The sequence below is a fragment of the Ictalurus punctatus genome, chromosome 22 (genome assembly GCF_001660625.3).
Source record: "Ictalurus punctatus breed USDA103 chromosome 22, Coco_2.0, whole genome shotgun sequence".
Lineage (NCBI taxonomy): Eukaryota > Metazoa > Chordata > Actinopteri > Siluriformes > Ictaluridae > Ictalurus > Ictalurus punctatus.
The window spans coordinates 8,470,529-8,489,051 of record NC_030437.2 but is presented as its reverse complement, the minus strand read 5'-3'; the positions used below and the strand labels follow the sequence as shown (position 1 = coordinate 8,489,051).

The 18,523-nt window shown below is 36.7% G+C and overlaps 1 protein-coding gene across 2 annotated transcripts in view; it reads right to left on the bottom strand.

Annotated features, from left to right (window-relative positions):
• Positions 1-6,921: 6,921 nt before the first annotated feature.
• rxrab (retinoid x receptor, alpha b) overlaps positions 6,922-18,523 on the bottom strand; it is a 66,160-nt gene continuing 54,558 nt past the window's right edge. For both annotated transcript variants that reach the window (XM_017452338.3, XM_017452339.3), the window contains 4 exons: positions 17,883-18,015; positions 15,089-15,180; positions 14,556-14,661; positions 6,922-11,902 (listed from right to left, as the gene is read on the bottom strand). In XM_017452338.3, the coding sequence (XP_017307827.1) occupies positions 11,755-11,902; positions 14,556-14,661; positions 15,089-15,180; positions 17,883-18,015 (479 nt within the window). In that variant the 3' untranslated portion in view covers positions 6,922-11,754. The remainder of the gene's footprint in view (positions 11,903-14,555; positions 14,662-15,088; positions 15,181-17,882; positions 18,016-18,523) is intronic.

The following is an 18,523-nucleotide window of genomic DNA, read 5'->3' as shown; positions in this document are numbered from 1 at the left end:
TTTAACCCCCCCCCCCCCCCCCCCAATAAACAGTTTAAAGGTGTCCATAATGTAAACAAGAACATTCATTTTGTTATTATTTTATTCTCGGTCACGTTTAAATACAGATTTAAGAATATTTGAAACAAGTGTAGCTGTGGTTGCCAGTGGTAAACTAATATTGTTAGCTGTGCTAGCGGTGCACACCTAGCAGCTCAGTTTACTTGGTTAGTGATCTTAAGATCGCTGTGGTGATTTTCAAGTGCTTGTGATCTGTTATAGCATGTTCAGGTGTGTCAAAATGCAGACTGAGCTGCTTTATATTATCACGCCCATATCGCACACAAACACACACACTACTCGCGAATGAAGGGAGTTTACTGGATTAGACTGGATTAAAACACACGTCGGCTGTTTTTCTAGTAAGGGCTAATAAAGATTATTTTCCTACAACTGTTGATCGTCCCTGAAGAGCCCCTCCTATTATTAAATACATATAAGCAGGTGCCTTTATGTTTCTTGTTGCTGAACATTGGCTGTATGACTTGCATTTGTTTCCTGCAACCTGTTTAATGAACTGTAGTCATGGCAACAAAAGAGAAGAAACCAGACACTGAAACAAATAAAACACATTCATCATCAGCACCAACTACCAAGCTACAGGAACTGTAAAATATCCTCCAGAGCTGAATCACTTCATTCTCAAATACATTACAGTCTTAATATATTTGTGATGGCTTGGGAAATCTCTCCACATGATCAAATTCTGATGTAAAACAAACAAACAAAAAAGTATATATATATATATATATATATATATATATATATATATATATATATATATATATATATATATATATATATCAGCTCATTTTGAGTGGTTTTATACATAGCTTTGTTCTGTGTTTAAGATAATATCATTAACCTGGGTTGACTGGTTTCAGCAAATTTTCCAGCAAAACTACATCTCAAAAACCACACAAAAGACCTTAAACTAACTCGAAAAAATGGAGCATTGAAAAAGGGAGACATTATTTTTTTCAGCTTCTCTCAGCATGTGAAATACTTGTAATAACATTACTGCATAATCCCCTTTTCCCTCTTCCATCTTCTAAAATATCTTACAATAGAATTGGTTCACCAGTCCAAACCCACTATTTGTATTTACACTTTGCTTGTTTGTGAAAATGTATTAAATTTAATTCCAGTTATTTGCTGGCACCATAACACTTCAATTCTGGTTAGGAAGGTGCAAAGGGTGATGAACCAGCAGGTTCAGGGCCAGCTTCTTCCCCACAACCATTACCCTGTTTAACTCTGCTGAAAAAATGGGTGGGTTCAAACAAGAGGAACCATGTTCTAAGTAGTTCAATACATCTAGATGTGAATATGAGGAAATGAAACCTGAAATTCTTTGTCATCTCACATTCATCTTTTGAATCAAACACAAACGTCTTAAATGTATAGTGAAAACAACAGAATTGACCTTGCTCTTCCAATATTTTCAGAGGGGAACCACTCTGTTGAACTGCTGTATAAACAATGTACATATATCTTACATATATTTATTAATATACTGTATATGCCATTCATATTGCTCTACTCAACAGCTACTGCACATATTCATTGCCCATAACCTTGTTATTTATTTATTTATTTATTTATTTACTGTGTATATATATTTATATATTCAACCAGCACTGTTTGCACTTCTGGTAGATGATAAACTGCATTTCATTGCTGAGTAACTATGTGGTGCAATGATAAATAAAGTTCTATCTATCTATCTCTCTATTGTATGTTGATCATTTAAGATCTTGAGAGGTGCATGGCAGTGCCCAGTTAGCTGCAGCGCAGAACCCCTGAATGGCACGAGAATTAAATATTCTTTATGAAGTGGCCCATCATGATACTACTGTGCTTCTAGGCTGTGGTGATGACCCTGTAGCCAATCACTCTGCTTAGACAGATAGCATGCCATATGAACAGCTGGTTTTAGTAACAATTAGCTGTAGCTTAGTCATCAGAATCCACATCTGATGCAGACGCCGCTAAATAAAGTGTTTTTAACGATAAAAATCATCATGGCAACCATTGTAATTCAATGGCTCCTTCATAGGACCTGGAACCAATCTGTTGATAGTGTTCAGATAACCAATTACATACTCATGTGCATTTAGGACTCACAGGAGGCTGAATGAATTGTGGGAATCTAGCCAATAAGCCAGGTTGTAGCCACTCAAGGGTGCCATCTGGCTGATCCATTCAGTTGCACTGACTTTTGATTGATGCCTGTATTCCTCCTTAGAAGGCTCATTTTTGCCATAGGACCCTGGTATGGCTTTTGCAGGTTTGATTATGTGTCCATCAGTGCGGACTGTGCCAACCACACCTGCCATCATCCATCTCACAGAGAGGTCAATGGCTGTAGAAGGAAACGATTGCACCAATGCAAGCAGCTACAGTTAATTGTCTGTGCGTATGCAACGGAAAGCCATAATCTCGACCATCACATCTCACCCAGATGCAGTACAATGTTTTGGCCTTGTGTACTTGACCATAGCATTTTTTTAGCCACCAGTGCTGTGAGTGATAGTGGCTAGCAGACAGCCAGACCAAGCATGTTAGCATGTGCCACAAGCTCAGGTGCATCACAGCAGAGAGCTCTCCACCTAGTTCCAATATTGAGACATAGACTGTTGGGAGCCTGACAAAGGCATCTGTGGCTAGTAAAGGCTAAATGCTGTTCACTCTCAGATAATGCTGAAAGAGAAGTTACATATCATGGCTCACCTGTCAGTTCACAGTCACCTGTGAAGTGTCCCACGTGGCTACTGACATAGTGTGTTTTGAGAACATCCAGACTGAAGACTGTCAATGGTCTATGAAGTGCTCTAAACTCTCCTGGTAGACGTTGCATTGACTCTCTACTTGAGAAAACACAGTGGACCAACACTAGCAGATGACATGCCACCCCAAATCATCACTGACTGTGGAAACTGCACACAGGACTTCAAGCAACTTGGATTCTGTGCCTCTCCACTCTTCCTCCAGACTTTGGGACCTTGATTTCCAAATGAAATGCAAAATTTACTTTCATCTTCCCCATGATTGTGGTTGTGTGTACTGAGCCAGACTGAGAGATTAAAGGCTCGGGAAACCTTTGCAGGTGTTTTGATTAAATTAGCTGATTTGAGCTCTTCTCAGGTTGACATTTCTGTATTATAAATTCTTTATTCTAATATTTTGAGCTACTGGATGTTTGATTTCCATGAGCTGTAAGCCATAATCATCAAGATTAAAACAAACAAAGGCTTGAAATATTTCACTTCATGTGTAATGAATCTATAATATGTGAAAGTTCCACTTTTTGAATTAAATTACGGAAAGAATGAACTTTTCCATGATATTCTAATTTTTTGAGTCACACCTGTATACTCGGCAAAAAAAATATTAAAAACGTCCCTTTTTCATATTTTAAAGTTAGTTTTGTAAAATCCAAATAAGCTTTACAGATCTTTATTGGAAAGGGTATAAACAATGTTTTTCATGCTTGTTAAATGAACCATAAACAATTATTATACATGCACCTGTGGAACAGTCCTTAAGACACTAACAGTTTACAGGCGATCGGCGATTAAGGTCACAGATACATGAGATGAGATGCACTGTAGTACTTAAAGCAGCTGGTGGCCACCACATACTGACTGTGACTTTTGATATTGACCCCACTTTTATTCAGGGACTCATTTCTGTTCATCAAATGTCTGCGAAACTTGTTCAGTTTAAGTCTCAGTTGTTGAATGTATTTATGTTAATACAAATATTTAAACATTTTAAGACATTTGCTGGAAATATTGTACAAGCAGTTAAATGTGAGAGGACATTTCTTTTTAGGGATGCACCGAAATGAAAATTCTTGGCCGAAGCCGAAACCGAATATAACGAAAAACTTGGCCGAAGACCGAACACGTTTTTTCGCATTTTTTCCATTTATTTTGCCATTTTTTCACCATTGCATAAATTAAATACTCAAAATGTGCTTTTTACTGTTTTGTCTTGCTTTTCAAAGAAAAATATCAATTACAAAAACTACAATTTCAAAATATTTATTTAACACTGAACATTTTTTTCTCATTCCAGCAGACACAGACTACCAACAAGGCACAATATAACTTTAAATAAATAAATGAGTAAAATAAAAATATTTTTATGTGGTCATTTTTGAGCCCCCCTTGAATAGCCGATGTTAGGCCTATAACTGACTGCTGAAAGAATGTAACACTCTGTAGCCTACAACTAAAAGTGCATTAAAAAGTGCATTGACAAGAGTGCAAAAAATGGTTATATACGGCTGATTATATTGGGGATATATACCGCTCGCGTCCCTGTACACCTTGCAGAGTATTATAGTAGATATAGGATTTGTCTGCCTGCCCTTAAATAAATACATCTTTACCTGCTTCCGTACTCTACTCTGTTACATCTCGCGAAGTGACAGAAACAAAACAAACGCACAGTAAACATCCGAAGGGCATGTAGCTCGTGCACGTAGCTCGTGCATGAGCGCGCCCCCTCATCGAGGTCATGACATTTGCGCGTTTTACTCTGGTTGCTAGGCTATTTGGTCGCGTCATCAAACACGTCATTGTTCGGTCAGATTTATTCGGCCGTTTCACTTATTCGGCCGAACACCGAAAGTGCTTTTTTTTTGCTATTTTTGGCCGAATAATTTCGGTTGCCGAACATTCGGTGCATCCCTAATATATATATATATCACGATTGGAGTCAGAGTAAGATGTAAGTGAGGGTTAGGTTTCATAAAAATACAAACAAAACACAAAACAGTATCTATAGATACTTGTGGCAAAAACACTGTGGTTTATGTTTATTCTTAGCCATAAACACAAAAACAGAAACAATGGCAACGAAAGCCAAATGCAAGACAAACTGTGAATCAGGTGCTGGTGGTCATGTGACAGTGATGCTTGCACACATCACTGCGTACATGAATTGGAGGGAACAACTTGAAATGTATTATTGCAAACTGGCTTTTCATTGACTTCAGTAGGCTGTACAATAAAGGGATTATAATTGACTTTTAGTTTTCTGTAATAAACTGATTTCTAGTGATGTCTCTAAGTTTTTAATGATCATATGTTGGTGCAGGGTGAGGCACCTGGCAGGCCACATAATTTTTGTTAAAGAGCCATGTGTGGCTTGTGAGCCATAGGTTCCTGACCCCAGTCATTCATCCTATCTTTTATGTAATGAACACATGTAATGTAACCTATGTAATGAACACACTGCCTTAACTATAAACTAGAAAGAAATACAAAGATGAGCCACAAAAGTTCTATAAACCCAATATTAACCTCTTCCAAAGTGATGGGAAGGCCAAAGTGTGGAGAAAGAATGAATCTGCTCATGATCCAAAACATATAAGCTCATCAGTCAAGCATGGTAGAGATGTGTCATGGCTTGTTCTCACATGGATGCTTCTGTAACAGGCTGACTAATCTTTATTGATGATGTAACTCATGATGGTAGCAGCAGAATGAGTCTACAGAAACAATCTCTCTCCCAATTTACAAAGAAATGCGTCTAATCTAATTGAGAGGAACTTCATCATGCAGCAAGACAATGACCCAGAAAGCACTGCCAACACAACAAAGGACTTCATCAGGGGGAAAAAGTGGAAGGTTTTAGACTGGCCATGTCAATCATCAGACCTTAACCCAGTTGAGTATGCATTTCAACTCCTGAAGAGAAGACTGAAGGGAGAACCCCCCCCGAAACAAGCAACAACTGAAAGAAGCTGCAGTAAAAGCCTGGAAAAGCATCAGAAAAGAAAAATGCAACAGTTTGGTGATGTCATTTGGTCACTGGCTTGATGCAGTTATTTCAAGAAAATGATATACAATAAAATATTAAGTGTTATTTACTTTAATTTACTTTATGATCTGTTCCTATATTTTCGCTCACCTAACTTAGGGACCTGCCCTAATGTTTTAAGTTGTTAAACACATCTAGATGTAAATATCAGGAAATATAATCTGAAATTCTGATCTATCGTCTCATTCATCTTGTGACTCAAACCCAAATGTCTTCAATGTATAGTGGAAGCAATAAAATTGGCCTTGCTGTTCCAATACTTTCAGAGGGGACTGTACTAATAAATGAGACATCAGTCATTTTAATGGTTTATTAGTTCCTGTTATAATTTACATTATAGCAGTTATAAACAATCGGTCTATTTCTCTTTCTCTCTCTCTCTCTCTCTCTCTCTCTGTGTGAAAAAAATGCATGTAATTTGTGTTATTTTTTCCAGTTTGTCATTTTTACAAGCTGGAAAATTTAAACTCTTCTGTCCTGTGCCTTGCTGGAAAACTTTACAAAGCACTGTGACTGTTACAAAGTGCTGACACCCGTGACACCTCCCATAAATGTGAAATAAATGTCTCCTAGCAAAAAACCTCACCATGTCAATGATTATGCATATTCTTTGTTAAATGACAGTAAGTTTAAAAAAAATCCATTCATTCAACTATGTGGAGCGTCCATCATATATTTTGTTGTGAATGAGTAGTTACTATAGAAATAATAGTAAATTACGATTGCATTAATATAACCTTGCTTTAGTGTTATAGCTGGAACTACAGCCTGAGTCATGCAATTATACAAAATTAATGCACACCATTCTGGTTCAATGATTTAACTGTGTTATATGATTAAGCAGTATCACATGAGCAAGAGTTCCATTGTATTGACTATCAGCATGGCTGTGATTTGGCTATAGGAATGAGAATTCAAGCAGAGTGCTGCAGGTAATCATTATGATATTCATTACAACAGCATGATTGTGAGTGTGCTATTGCTTATTTACAACAGTTCTATAAACAAATAAATACATATATAATAACTATTGATTCAGACACAATATGCCCAAATATTTTGTTTATTTTTGTGCCATTAATGAAAATGGTTCCCAAAGAAGCCACAGCTGGACAGAGCATTGTGTGTTAACATGTAACAATTAACACATAAACTGACTGACAATCCATTAAAATCAGTGGACTGGACCTAACTGTTGTATAACCAAACTATCAGCAATTATCAACAGCTGCTGTTTAACCTAAAAATAAAAAATAATATAATAATAAAAAGACGACAACAATCACCACTGACAAAGCAATGAACAAAGCAGTCAACATATTTTTGGCACAAATGATACCTCATATTCTTCCCATGTAAACAGTTTCCACCTGGGAAAGACAAGACTAACACATGCATCCTGTGGCAGCTGAAAACATGAAGCAGAGGGCTGACTACTCTCTAACTTAAACATGAATTAACAGATGCTTTCAGGTTGATGTTGCTCTAGCAACATTTTGGGTGACCAAAATTGTTAATCTTGTAATTGTAGGTTAAAACGAAAAAAGCAAAATTCAAACAGCAAATATGTTGTAGCATAACCATAATAGTAAACTTGTTTTAAAAAATCATTTTTGGCCCAACTATTCCATTAAATTAACAATCTGCATGGACTCATATTAATTATAGGCTCCTGTAGCCTGTTCTTGTAGTGTCTTACGACATACATTGGACATACATGAGAATGAGAAATATTCACCAATTTCTCTGTATCTGGTGGAATGTAGGCAGCTTTTGTACATTCCATCTAGCTTTTATACGTAGGAGGATTTCCAATTTGAATCTTGTAAAAACGTCTCTCCATCCAGTAGATTTTCTCCTTTTCTGAAGACCACATGGTGTACATCTGGAATCATAACTGTAATACATATCTATATTATTTGTATAACTGGCAACACACCAATCATATTATACCTGCTTAGTAGTGGAAGACAAAGGGAGGGAAAACTTGTCACTCACGCTGTGTAAATTACCGTATGTGCTTTGTTTATTATTTGTGTATGATTTGTTTCTAGATGTGGAGATTGCGACTGCTTGTCATCCTGCAGAGAACATCATCACATCAGCAGTACTGGAGAACATCATCACATCAGCAGTACTGGAGAATGACAAGACTATTCAACTGTGGATGAGTGATTGCTAAGGCACAGGACTAATTAATAGATTTCTGTGAGAGATGTATGACCTGAGGAAAGTGTATACAGTATTTTTAAATCTGCTCTGATTATTCCCTGTTCATATAATATTTGTCTATGTTCTTTCCTATTTTTATTATTATTGCATCTATTATTAGAAGATAAACTATGAGTTCCACAATTCAATTATCATCTAATATGATCTTCAGAAGAACTGAGACTACTGCTGAACTTTTTTAATGATTGGAGCCTTTCATATATTTTACATGCATCCTCGCCCCCCACCCCCCAGCATTGCTAGGTTTGTTGGAATACACTCAAACTAAGCAGTTGGGTCAGTTACAGATGGTTGACAAATGCAACAAAATTCAGGTTTTTTTGGGTTCACTTGAAATCAATACAAAGTTGCTCAGACTGATCACCTTTACCCTATAATGACACATTTTTATCCTGATGGGAGTGGTCTCTACCAGCATAACAATGTCCCAGCCATAGGGCACGAGGGCTCATTGTATGTTTTGGCTGAAAATAATGTAAATGATAAGCTATGGCATTCACAGTGACCATATCTCAACCTAACTGAACACCTATTGGAGATTTTGGAGCAACCACCATCATCAAAACACAAAAGGAGAGAATATCTGTAAGAACAATGGCATTCATGCCTCCAGTACATTACCAGAGTCCTGTAATATCTAGGTCAAGGCACACTGAAGCCTGTGTGTGAAAACTGTTTAATTAACTCTTCGGTTAATAATTTATTTTTGGGTGAAATGTGTTCTATGCCTTCTCTGATGTGCTCATGATTAGAAGCCTTATATGTTTATCAAATAGGACTTATCAAATAAGGGAACTAACATCACATTTCCTTTAATTTATTTTCATTCAGAAACTTGGGTAACTGCAGGAATTCATCTATGTTTTCACACAAATTCCAATGTCTGTAGTGTACACTGCTGTTTAAATATTCTGGCTGATTTGCCCCATCTATGATGTCTGTAAAATATACTGCAGATGTGTGTTGATTTTAGCAGGGAAAATATACAGACATTTTTATTTTTGTTGTCTTCAATGAAGTTTGTAACTGGTTAATGGTTCTGTCATGCAGTAAGGAAAGTAACTTTCAAAACAAAAAGTTTTCAAAAGTTATTCTCATTGTAGTGATACATAAAAATGACGTTTTTCACTTTCCAGGTGAAGCCCAATGATGCTAAAACAAACAACAACAACAACAACAATAAAGGAACTGGGGAAAATGTTTCAACAGCAACCTGTTCAGAGGGCAAGACCCTTCCATTTTACAAATCAACATGTATACAATTAATGTATGCAAAATTCAATAGAATTATGTAAATACATGGAACACAAGCATAAAATTACAATTGTACAAAAATATATATTTCTCTCTAAACCAAACTCTTTTCATGGTTTGCCAAAACCTTGCTTATCATGGGGAAAGTGTATCACCCATCTCTGTTTGTCTACTAAACCCTGTTTGTCTTCCATGAGGCCCAACACCAAGGATTATTCTATAGATTAGGGCCTTTTGGAGTTTTGGCTTGGATTTCTACTCCAAATAAGAGTTTTTTTGTGTTCTTCCTATGACTTCATGCTGGTGTTTAAAGGCCAGAGTTTTAAACATGGTTTCAGGCTACAGGTGAGAAGGGCCTTAGGCAAACTAAAGGATAAAAACTGATGATATTGTGAAAAACACCACAGTTAGGGTTTTGTGATTTTTTTTTAACGTGAAGAAACTGCATGTAAACCATGTATGTGCCTGAGTGGTAGCCTCTGCTTTCACTGAGTTAAATATGTGACTACTGAAAGAGCGATCAGTGACTGAATTTCTGCACAGTCTGATTATGAAACACTGTAATAATAATAATAATAATAATAATAATAATAATAATAATAATCTCAAATGTATATTTACTATATAAGAACACTGTTTTAGTTCAGCCTGGCTCAGTTTGCAAGAGGTTCCTTTTAGCAAACATCACAACAATCTGTCTGTTCCTTATAATACAGAAAGTAATTGCACAATATGAGTCTGATTAATACTATAATATAAAAAGTGTTTTACAAAGCCTGAGGTCTGGTTATTTCACACTGTCAAACAATGAAGGATTCTTCAGATTCCTCTCCCAGCGTAATGTTGAACTGTAGTATCACCTGTGAGACACCAGGTGGTAGGGTAAGCTCTTCCTAAACCTCCCACATCCCTGAGGCCAGACCATCATCTGGATTCTTTTAACAGAGGCTATGTTCACATTACAAGTCTTATTCAATTCCATTAAAAAAAATCTTTTTACTCTGATTGTAATATTAAATTGTACAACCTGTAGTATCAACTGCGAACACCAGGTGGCAGCCTAACCTCTCTCTCTTTCTGCCTTAACGGGTCACATTTCATGTGTATGTGACCTCAGACCTCTGCCCTGAAATTATTTACATGAGCATATTTTGAAATCAATAACATTACATACGTGATCCAAGCATCATGAACAACAACAAACATATTTAGGGGGAATGCGGTAATGAAACTGTAGCACAATCTGCCATTACAGAGATTTGCTCCGGAGGCAGACTGACAGCTTGACAGCAGTTATATGACTTTTCTCCATTTCGTTCTCCTAGTTAACACTGCTAGCAGGCTACCAGCACTGGGTGAATATAACTCATCTTATATGTTCTCATATGATTACATGGCTATGTATGTAGTACCATATATTAGTATCCTTAATCTGAATTGCGAGGACTTTGTCTTGTGCCACTTCAGCCTTTTAATGTGAACGTAGCCTAATTGCATATTTTCATAGCACAAATGCTGCTTTGCTGGGAATCATCACATGACATTTAAATGAAAATCTTTGGAAATACTTGCTACATTAATGAGATGAATTATGAAGGCAAAACAATTGATAATCAAACATCTAAAATTTTACATGAACAACAAAGAATCATTGCTTTTTTCTATCATTAAACTTGAATCAGGCAAAGAGCAAACCTGATTTTCATTTTAAACCATTCTGTCAATCATATGCCTCTGTTACAGCCAAACAACACTGCCCTTTGCAGAGACCAACTGCTGGCAGCCTCGCTAATCAACACTGTTTGGAAAAAGAAAAAAAAAAAGAATAAAAAAAAAAAAAATCAGTTAAGTGCTGCAAATACAATTTCTTTCTTATACATCTTTTTCTCATCAGTGAATTACAAAATATATATTTTAAAAAATTGCAAAATTAACATTAAATGTTATAGTACATAAAGTACAGTCCATAACAAAGGCAGTGATGAGGTGTCAGAAAAAGGAATCCTGTGGTACCGAGGGGTGTGTATGAGGTATTGCAGAATTTTGTATCAGAACAGAGTGGACTGCAGAGGTAGGTCACTGTGAGGCAGAATATTCAAGAATTCATTTCAACCACAAGAGCATACCTGTTTTGACTCTCTTAATCCATCCTCCTTATGAATTAATCCAAAGTGAATGGTCTTTGTGTAATTACATGGATTTGCAAATTCCAAAGATGAAGCACCAAAGTAAATCTGTTTGTCTCCTGGATTGCAAGATAAGACGTTTACCAGATAAAGCAGGTGTCACTGAGATGCATCTTATCATGGCTTTGTGAAGGTGATGTGCATGAGAGTGCAGTGTTCTTTACAGGGACGAGTGACATTGTCATGGGTGAGTTAAGGCACTGCTCCTTTATGTCATTTGGTGTGGTGCCTCTAGCATTTCCATTAGAAAAGTGTCAATGGGTGTGTCTCCAATGAGTTTGAAGAAAAAGAGGTGCTCCAGACACTTTAGACCGATGGAGCGCAGAGCAGGCAGTCGGAGTAGCAGTTTTGCAAATCTGCTCAAAGCATGTAAAGAAACAGATGTTATGATACACCTAGTTTAGAAGGTCTGCTTGTTATTATACAAGCCAAATTCCAAAAAAGTTAGGACGCTGTAAAATGTAAATAAAAACAGAATGCAATGATTTGCAAATCTAATCAACCCATATTTTATACACAATAGAACATAATTATCAACAGAAAACATATCAAATGTTTAAACTGAGGAAATGTAGCATTTTAAGGAAAAAATAAGGCAATTTTGAATTTGATGGCAGCAACAAGTCTCTAAAAAGTTGGGACAGGGCCATGTTTACCATGTAGCATCTTCTCTTCTTTTAACAACAGTCCGTATAAGTCTGCAAACTGAGGAGACCAGCTGCTAGAGTTTTGGGAGCAGAATATTGTCCCATTCGTGTCTGATACAGGATTCTAGCTGTTCAAAATCCTGGGCCTTCTTGGTCATATTTTTTGTTTCATGATGCGCCAAATGTTTTCAATTGGGGAAACGTCTGAACTGGCCAGTTCAATACTCGGACTCTTCTACTACGAAGCCATGCTGTCGTAATAGCTGCAATATGTGGTTTAGCATTATCTTGCCGAAATATTCAAGGCCTTCCCTGAAAAACACTTCGTTTGGATGGAAGCATCTATCTCTCTAAAACCTGTATATACGTTTCAGCATTGATGGTACCTTTCCAGATGTGCAAGCTGCCCATTCCATAGGCACTAATGCGCCATCAGAGATGCAGGCTTTTGAACTGAGTGCTGATAAAAAGCCGGATGATCCCTCTCCTCTTTAGTCATCTTTAGTTTAGAGGATGCGGCATCTATGGTTTCTAAAAAGAATTTCAAATTTCGATTCGTCTGACCACAGAACAGTTTTCCACTTTGCCTCAGTCCATTTTAAATGAGCTTTAGCCCAGAGAAGACGGCGGCATTTCTGGATCATGTTCACATATAGCTTCGTTGCATGATAGAGCTTTAACTAGCATTTGTGAAGGGCATGGTGAACTGTGTTCACAGACAATGACTTCTAGGGGTGTTTCTGAGCCCATGCAGTGATTTCCATGACAGAATCATGCCTGTTTTAATGCAGTGCTGCCTGAGGGCCCAAAGATCACAGGCATGCGATACTGATTTTCACCTTTGTCCCTTGCACACAGAGATTTCTCCAGATTCTCTGAAAATTTTTATGATATTATGTACCGTAGATGATGAGATATTAAAACTCTTCACAATTTTACGTTGAGGAACATTATTCTGAAATTGTTCCAAATTGTAGATGTAGTTTTTCGCAGATTGGTGAACCTCTGCCCATCCTTACTTCTGAAAGGCTCTGCCTCTCTAAGATTCTCCTTTTTTATACCCAATCATGTGAATGACCTGTTGCCAATTAACCTCCAACTCTTTCTTTTTAGTAACACTTACTTTTCCAGCCTTTTGTTGCCCCGTCATAACTTTTTTGAGACGTGTTGCGGCCATGAAATTGATTTTTTTTCCCTTAAAATGGTACAGTTACGCAGTTTAAACATTTGATATGTTTTCTATGTTCTATTGTGAATAACATATGGGTTTATGAGATTTACAAATCATTGCATTCTGTTTTTTATTTACATTTTACACAGAGTCCCAACTTTTTTGGACTTGGGGTTGTACTTCTTCAGGGTGCTTTCACATATGCAGTGTTTATTCCATTTGAATCAAACACTTGCACATTTTCTGCCTCAGTGAGGTTCATTTTGGCATGTAAGAACACAGAAACTGCACTGCAGGACGTGAATTAAACATGTGTGTTTTGGGTTGTGGGCTACTAAACTGAGCTGAGAGTTAAACTGAAAGTCAAAGCATGCAATTTGTTCTTAGTATTTGGACCAACAAACAAACAAAACAAAAGCTTGATGTGACACAAAATGTTTTTATTTATAAAAATAATTATTTATATAATTATCTAATAAATTATTTAGTGTCAGCTTCTGTTCTCTGTATGGTAATTCTTGTGATTTCTGTGTTGTGATTTCAGCAAAGGTTAATTTTACTCTTTAGTCCCCATCACTTTATTTCTGAGCAATGAATGAAGGAGCTTTGCGAGTAAGGTTTCTGTCCTGCACATACCACAGGCAAAGTTTCTTGCTTTTTTATGTGAAGAATTTTGCAGACAATATTCAAAAGCAACTGCAAATTTGGCAGAAACTGTACGTTCGTGTAAATGAAAATGCAAACGGTAATACACGATTTGCATTTTCATTTGAATTATGTCACAATTTATGCGTCCACAATTAGGAAATGCAATTGCAAATACAGTTAGCAATTGCTTTTGAATATTGTCCACTTCCATACATTTTGTTTTATTTTGTGCACTATGAACTAAACTAAACAGAAACAAACCAAGTTTTTCTCTGAAATGACGGACTAACAGGTATGAAAGCACCCTTAAGTAAGTGTAATCAAACAAACAAAAAAAAAAAACCTCATTGTCTTTTTCACTGTTATTACAGGGATTTTACACGTGACCTTCCTCAAGGATTAATATTTACACCAACATCAAAACCATCAACATTTCTAATTTCTAATGAATAACTTTCATTACATTCAAGTAGACTATATTCAAAAATAACTTTGAAATAGCTTTATACTGTATACAAGAGAAATAGGTTTGTGTATATTTACCTCCCAGGCTGATCGGGGTATTTCTGTTTACAGTAGGCCTCCAGTGAAGCGTAAACTCTCTCTCTAAGTGCCTCCACCTCTGTTGGGTTAGACAGGCCTTTAGAGTCTACATTTGTGGGAGGGGAAGATATTAGAACATGACATGTTATGGCATATTTCAGGAATCAGTTGGTTAATATCAGTGCATCAGATACATTATGTATGTTAGGTCATACACTGCATGATGTCATGTTAAAACCATTTTTATTTTGTATGAGGTAAGAGATTTCACTATGCATTGAGGATGTCATAACTATGTTTTTGTGTTAGGAAATAAACGATCATGGATGCTGGGTAAAGTGTTTTCATTTTATACAATGAGGCAGATTAAAAAGCACATTCACTATACAATATGCAATTCACGATAGTTTTCTCAGATTAGGTTTCTAGGCACTGGATCAAGAAAAGAATTCATTAAATACCATGTTTTTCCTTTTAAACAAGTAATATCTATAACCGTGTGTATGTACATATGTGAGTATGTGTTTCTGTACCTGGATTGAAAAGAACGATAGCTCGCAGGCATCCAAGCTCAGACTTGTCCATCTGCATGTCTCGCATCTTAGACACCAGCTCTGTCAGTACTCTGTTCCAATAAAAAGCAACTCAGTGTAACTTTGCAATAGTAACCTTTCCAGTTTTTCTGATGAGTTTGCTTTCACAAATACTGAGAAAAATGCCTCACACTGAATGACATAAAAATGCCTCCTCATCCCCTATCAGTATCAAAACCATTAAGGCACATGCAATGGCTTTTTTTTTTGCTGTAGACTGACTGGACATTTAATTAACAAGGGCACTGACAGATTTCATATGTAAAGTGAAACATGATCTCATATATACATAACTCTTCCTTGTGACCTAATGTAAAAGTGCTATAAATCTAGAGAGACACCAAATAACGTCCTTCAGAGAGTCATTTTCTAAAAGTCACAGATAATGATCTATGGCAGTCATAAATCGGTCATAAAGTCATAAATATATCAGAAGAGAGCTTTCCAACCTGTTAAACAATGCAGCCGGTGTGTTTGCAGCAGAGGGCAGGAAGTGTAAAATTGTAAAAATCCATGATTTGTTGGTCTTTGAGATCTTTTAATCTACTTTTGGATTCACATTTAGTGGAAATGCTAACATGTTACTGGGAGTCACGTACAGTAAGCAACATTTAAATGAATAGGGTGCATGTTATTGTAGTCTGTGCATGTTTGACAGTATTCAGACCGTTATTGAATGCTAACACTAAACGGTTTTCCTATTACAGTTAGGGTTTGAATTTTAAAAACCTCTCATTGTAGCCTTCAAACCTACTGAAAGGTCTGTTTTGTATACCAATTTTCTAGATTAATAAATACTTGAGTGTAGGATCAGAGTTTCGATTTGGGAAGCTCATGATAATGAAAAGTTTCATGATGGTGGAAAGTTTTAAGGGAAAGAGAGCTTGTCAGTGTGTTTAACATCGTTGTATAAAATTTGACTGTTCAACTAGGAAACCTGATGAAATGGGATGATTTGGCTCTGATGTGACATCTAGGGAATGTTGCTTTTAAATCTTCCAGATGTAGCTTACATAAGGTACGCAGGGAGTGTGTGGATGATGCCACTCGCCTTGCCAGTCCTTCTCCACATGCTTCTCCGTAAATTACTAATGTCCATTAGGGGTCATTGCCCAAAACGTTTGAGAAGCACTGCCTTCAGGCAAGAGACTACAGCTAGAGATTAGAGTTCTGGTCATGTCAAGCATTTTACAGTTATTTTTGGTTAAACTGCATCTACAACATGTTTTCTCTTAAACAGCAACTTTGAAGAAGGCTGTAAGTGCTGCCAACTTGGCATAATGACGTCATGTCATATATCTCTGAAAGCTTGTTTCACATTATGATATATACATGTCAATTTCCTTTATAAGCATCACAAACCACAGTTACAAGAGTGGAAGGACATGAAACCACTCTTCATTTTTAAAACCATTTTTCTCAAAATCTGTTTTTTTTCTACATTGAGAACCATAATCTCAGTTTCAGAAGACCTGCATTCATAAAATTTCACTTGCTGATTCCTATTCCTAATTAGAAGGATATTATAGAGGAGATTCCCAAAATGTTGATTATTGTTGGAATTATGTGAGACTGCAAAAATGGTATAAAATATTTCTCAAACAGTGCATGGTATTTTCTTGATTAAACCATAAAGAAAAAAACACACCAAAAAGTTTAATTCTAACATCAAAACACTTGATTTTAGCATTATTTATGCTAATTTATGCTAATTTAATCAGACCAAGTCTCATTTGAATAAAAAATTACATTTTTTAAAAACATGTCCAATAAAAAAAAAAAATACTTTAGCAATCAACTGGAGTGATTATAATATCTTTTGTTTAAAAACAAGAGAGACCCTATTCACCTATAGTACCTTAGTGTAAATGACATTGTTTACTGCATTAGGTGACATTAACTATGAATTTCAGCTTTAATAAATCATAAGCAAGGTTGACAAAATAATAAAGTAATTTAACACATATTTTAATTAAACTAATTGACATTTGTTTAAATGTAACTGAAATACAAATATGTTGATCACATACACATACGTGTCTCCACACTGAAACCTGCTTTTTCAGCCTCAGGTCTGAATTTCGCCAGTTAACAAACACGAACATGTTAATTAAGGTTTAATAAATTAATTTATAGTATGAACACTGATTACAGAAGGTGCTGATTATTTTGCTTATATTGTTTAATAATAGGGGCACTGTGGCTTAGTTAATTGTTAGCATATTTGCCTTGTACCTCCAGGGTTGGCGGTTTGAATCATACCTCTGCCCTGTGTGTGTGGAGTTTGCATGTCCTCCCAATGCTTCGGGGGTTTCCTCTGGGTACACTGATTTTCTGTCCCAGTCCAAAGATATGCATTGTAGGCAGATTGGCATGTCCAAATTGTCCATAGTGTGTGAATTGGTGTGCGAATGTGTGAGCGATTGTGCCCTGCGATGGATTGGCACCCTGTCCAGAGTGTCCCTCACCTTGTGTCCCAGGTCCCCTGGGATAGACTCCAGGCTTCCCATCGCCATGTAGGATTAACACATTACACTGCATTGTGTGTGTGTGTGTGTGTGTGTGTAAACTGGGCTGCAGCAATGCGTGTGGGAGATAATGAGATGCACTGAAACCAACACCGTTTTACTTCAGTGATTTCCAACAGCCTGGGAACCTCTACGCTTTCCATGAACTGAACTGACACACACTTCTTAATTTCTACTGCAAAGATGTGAAAGCAGCAGACACTCACCTATCAAAAATGGCACCTACTCCAGCACTATGTGCACTGTTTCTATGAACGTGGAGGCCTGTTGCTAACAATATGCCGTCTTTCACACTTATCGAGCGGTGTGAGAAAGAAGCGATGAGGAGCTCGTTCCACCCTGTGAGAGATCAAGAGAGACAAGCAGCATTCAGTGGAGTCTCTGAACAGAAAAAAGAGAAAAGACAAAAAGGAGACAATACATGCTGGTGGATATTTGAGGTAACCACATGTTTTTGTCAAGAAAGTAAACAAAAGCTGGGAACAGCTTTGCTTGTTTTAAATGTGTCAAACGTAGATCAAGTCTAAATATGCTCCGACAAGGTCAGAGCTTAGCATGCACACATAGCATGCAATGATGCCGGGTGTCCTCAGACAACCTCAGGCCTGCGGAACACATGTGGCATGAGAACAAATAAACACATTTGCTCCCTCAACAGTCATTGTTACCTACATTTTTATCATGCATTACAACGCGATCATATCAGATTTTTTCAAAATTTAAAACATTGACATACAGATTTTCATCAAACAACGTATTTGTATTATGTTTCTAAAATTATTCAGACAGTTTAGTTCTTTATGTTTTATAGAATACTGTTTTATTCAGCTGAATTATGGGATTGCCT